This window comes from Grammomys surdaster, unplaced genomic scaffold, assembly GCF_004785775.1.
Source record: "Grammomys surdaster isolate TR1022 unplaced genomic scaffold, NIH_TR_1.0 67, whole genome shotgun sequence".
In the NCBI taxonomy this organism is placed as follows: Eukaryota; Metazoa; Chordata; class Mammalia; order Rodentia; family Muridae; genus Grammomys; species Grammomys surdaster.
Genome location: NW_021604569.1, coordinates 185,792 through 190,036, shown reverse-complemented (window position 1 = coordinate 190,036; position 4,245 = coordinate 185,792). Strand labels below are relative to the sequence as shown.

At 39.5% G+C, this 4,245-nt stretch overlaps 1 protein-coding gene across 1 annotated transcript in view; it reads left to right on the top strand.

The window, feature by feature from the left end:
• Psme4 (proteasome activator subunit 4) overlaps positions 1-4,245 on the top strand; it is a 104,115-nt gene that overhangs the window by 97,409 nt on the left and 2,461 nt on the right. Inside the window, exons 44-45 of the mRNA XM_028776995.1 lie at positions 1,154-1,316; positions 3,151-3,284. Coding sequence (XP_028632828.1) covers positions 1,154-1,316; positions 3,151-3,284 — 297 coding nt within the window. The remainder of the gene's footprint in view (positions 1-1,153; positions 1,317-3,150; positions 3,285-4,245) is intronic.

The window sequence follows — 4,245 nt, the reverse complement described above, 5'->3', positions numbered from 1 at the left end:
TGTGTGTGTGTGTGTGTGTGTGTGTGTGTGTGTGTGTGTGTGTGTGTACACAAGCATTTATGTTCTCAAAGAGCACAGCAAACTCTCTCCTGTGGCCTGAAACTAGGCCATTCATACACATCTAACCATATGCACAGTAAATGCAAAGTCCGAAGAGGCTAATCCATGCAATACTCTTTAACTTTGTATGAGAGAGTCCCTACAGATACTTGAGTATCTCTTGTCTCTAGATGAGATTTAAGACACAAAATTAATGCAAGTATGAAAACCATACACAAGCTGGACTCTAGTGGGGTTTTTGTTTGTTTAAGGCAGGGTTTTATATAGCCCAAGGTGGCCTGCTGCCTGCCTGCTGCTGGGATTACAGGTATGTGCTACCATCCCTGTTTCATCCTTCTTAGTTCAAGACATTTGAACCTAACTAAAATATGACAGTTTAAATAAATGCCATGGTCGATTTATTACATGTTCTAAAACTTACTCTGTCACTCAAATTAGGTTGTCCTAAATCAGTCAGAAATCCATCAAAAGTTAAATGAAGTAAGAGTATTTTGTCTAGATATGGTGGTGCACACCTGTAATCCCAGTTACTCTGAAGGTTGAGGAAACCTTCAACTTTCAAGAGGATTGAAAGTTCCTAGATAGCCAGAACCACACTAAGCTCACACTAAGACAGCCTGAGCAACTTAACAAAATCCTGCTTACCTAAAAAAACAAAAGGGCTTAGGGGTGAAACTCACTGGCAGAATACTGGCCTAGCATGGGCTAGGCAGGGTCCTGGATTTAATCTCTAGTACAGGGCAACCAAATGACAGTACAAGGAACCTCTCAAGAAATACAGATTGAAATGTTGAGGGTTTTGTTTATATTTGTAATGTTTGTGTTTTATTACTTTGTCTCTGTATGAATTTGGAGAAATTCGATTGTCTTTATAGTACTTACACTTCTATCATCCTTATATAGCTTCTATAAGCTTTGAGGCTGCAGATACCCGAGGAATCTGGTGATGTATTTGTCATGAAAAAGAAAGAAAAAGTAAATTTTGCATCATTTCCAGGGAAGGTCGCACTCAGCTTTCCATCCTTCTCTGAGCTCCTTTATCATACGCTCAGACTTAGGGCCTCAGTTCTAATTGAAGTGATTGTCCCTCCAGGTTCGAGAAATGGCTGCTACTACCTTAAGTGGTCTGCTACAGTGTAACTTCCTGACTATGGACAGTGCTATGCAGACTCATTTTGAGCAACTTTGCAAAACAAAACTACCCAAGAAGAGAAAACGAGACCCTGGTTCTGTGGGAGATACCATTCCTTCTGCAGGTAATGTTAAAAATCCCCATTCCTTTGAAGAAATAAGCAGTTTGCTTAAACATTTGAAGTACTTATTTATGCTCATGTCTTTGCTAGATGCTAAGAATAATTGTTCCTATTTGTTAAGAGTTGGCATGAAGAAGACAGGCCCTGAAATTAAAGGCTAAAATTGTATGTACACAGAAACCTGTCTACTACTGCAACAATAACTTTTTAATAAGGCAGTTCTTACAGCCTTCCCCCCAAATAAATATAAGTGTGTAAAAACAAGTCCAAAATTGGATTAAAGTATCTAGAATAGGATTAAACAGTTTTCAGAATTTACAATTTATGCATTGATGCACTAAAGAAAAATAATGCAACCAGCAATATGGCTCATCTGATAAAGACACCTGCTGTCATCCTTGGGACTTGAGTTTGATTTCTGGATCTGTGGTGTACATGTGCATATATGCACACATAAGCTCAAGGGGCGGGAAAGAGAGAGGGGGGGGGGAGGGGAGGAGGGAGGGAGGGAGAGAGAGAGAGAGGGAGAGAGAGAGACAGAGAGAGACAGAGAGAGAGAGACAGAGAGAGACAGAGAGAGAGAGAGAGACAGAGAGGAGAAAATTTTTTTAATGAAAAATGGGGATGGGCTGGGAATTTAGCCCATTTAGTAAAGTGCTTGTCCTACAAACCTTGGGCCATGAATTTGACTCCCAGCACCTACATTAAAAGCCAAGTATGATGGCCCATAATTGCTGCACTGGGGTAGTAGAGACAGACCTTGACTCAAGAAAATGAGTACAGGGCTGTAGAGATGTCTTGGTGGTTAAGCGTGCTATACTGTGGTTTCTAACATCCACATCTGGAGCTAGCTCACAGAATTCAACACTCCTTGCTGCTCTCTCTGGGTACTTGCATGCATGTACACATATATACACACATAAACATGAAATGAAAATATTAAAATTGAATATATATTCAAAAGCTTAAAGGCTCCTGAGTAACAACAACATCTGAGATTGATTTCTGCTCCTACACTCATGTGGACACACATGTATGCAACATAAATATATGGACACACAAAAAAGAGAAAGGTTTTAGGAACCAGAGGTTCCTTTGCTTCTATTTAGAGAAGGGAATATTAAGTAGTTGTGTGTGGCTCTATGAGGGAGATCACTTCAAAGAAACGCATTAACAAGTACATTTCTTTTCGTGCACACATCTATGTACTATCAGTACAATGCCTGTGATACTGCTAGGGACCACCAGTATATGTGTGACCCATTGTCCAAAGTTTGAATCCAGTGTAGACTGTATTGATGAGTCCTGAGCTCAATCCCAGTTACTACCACTGGAAGGAATGAGGGGCAGAGCCAGAAAGGAAACAGGGAATGTGGGCATTTGACAGTACTTGGACTTCCTCTACTGAGGAAAGAACAGACCCTGTAAAGTAGACATGTGTTGTAGTTCTGTTTCAAGAAGTGCATTTGTCATGCATGATGGCGTGTCATGCATTTTGTATGGGAACAATCACATAGAGAAAAAATTACTTAATCTGTTAAATTGTTTCAGGATCAGGAATTGTACTTAAAATATGAATGAGCTGGTCAAGAAAATTGTATCTCTGTTGTTTTTAGCAATGACTCGTTCCTGGCTAGAAACAATTATACAGTCACGGAGACATGGCTACAGGATGTCTTCAGAATTTGCATAGTTTCTAGTTCAGCCCCAGAAATCATGCTTTTATGTATACACTTGTAAACTTATATTAAACAGGGAAATATGCACATTGAAAGTACATCTAACATGAATGAAAATTTATTTCACTGTAAATGATATGTTACTATTTTTGTTCCAGAGTTGGTCAAACGTCATGCTGGTGTGCTTGGACTTGGTGCATGTGTTCTTTCTAGCCCTTATGATGTTCCTACCTGGATGCCCCAGCTCCTTATGAATCTCAGTGCACATTTGAATGATCCTCAGCCTATTGAGGTATGTTCTATACGGTACTGAGAACAGTCTATAATGGCCATATCTTCAGTTTTGTATAAGTGAGTTTAAGTACACAACAAGCCAAGGTAAAAGGATGAATAGCAGTAATAGGCACACATCAGATAGACAGACAATAAATACCATCAAATGGGAGGCCAAGCACATCTAGCAGAAATCCACTGGTGAAGCCCCTTTAAGGCAGCCAGTTGGAGTTCCCAATAAGGATGACTCTCTGGTAGATTAGAGTATGCCCTTTGGTGAGGCTTCCAAGTAAAAGAACAAATAGCAGATAGAGATAACACTGTCAAATCAGGTGCTCATAACAGCGAAATGTTACTGGGCGAGTAGCTAGAGTTCACAGTTGAGCTGAACTTCCCGTGGCTACTTTTCAATTTTCCCACTGCAGTTGCTTTTACATCATTGGACAAACAGTAGCAGCCTCTGCTGGAAATCATTTTCTTTGCAAGTGTCCTCAGACATGGTTTTACTCTTAAGCTGATTTGCCATTCTCTCCTTCCTGACATAGAGTTAAAGAGGCTAAACCATTCCCAGACAAGGGACCTTAGGGGACACAACATTCACATGTTTATGGACAATTCCACTTCCAGCTTCTCAGTGAACTCAAACAGCACATGACAATTTACCAAAATAATGTACATTCCAAAGCTTATAATTCTTCTCTGATAGTTTACTTGTGTCACTTGATAAATATTTTCCTATATACTTTTAATCCCAGTACAGAGAAGGAAGAGGCAGATGGATCTCTTGAGTTCAGAGATAACTAGGGCAATACAGACCCTGTCTCAAAAAACCTAAATTTAAAAAATATATATATTGTTTTTTAAAAAGCTACCACCTCTGATTAGGTCAAGTTTACTCTGTAATTATTAAAGCCAAAGACATTTCTCCCATGTACAACAAAATAAAATTCTGTAGCTTCTATTCTTTCAAACCCAGCATA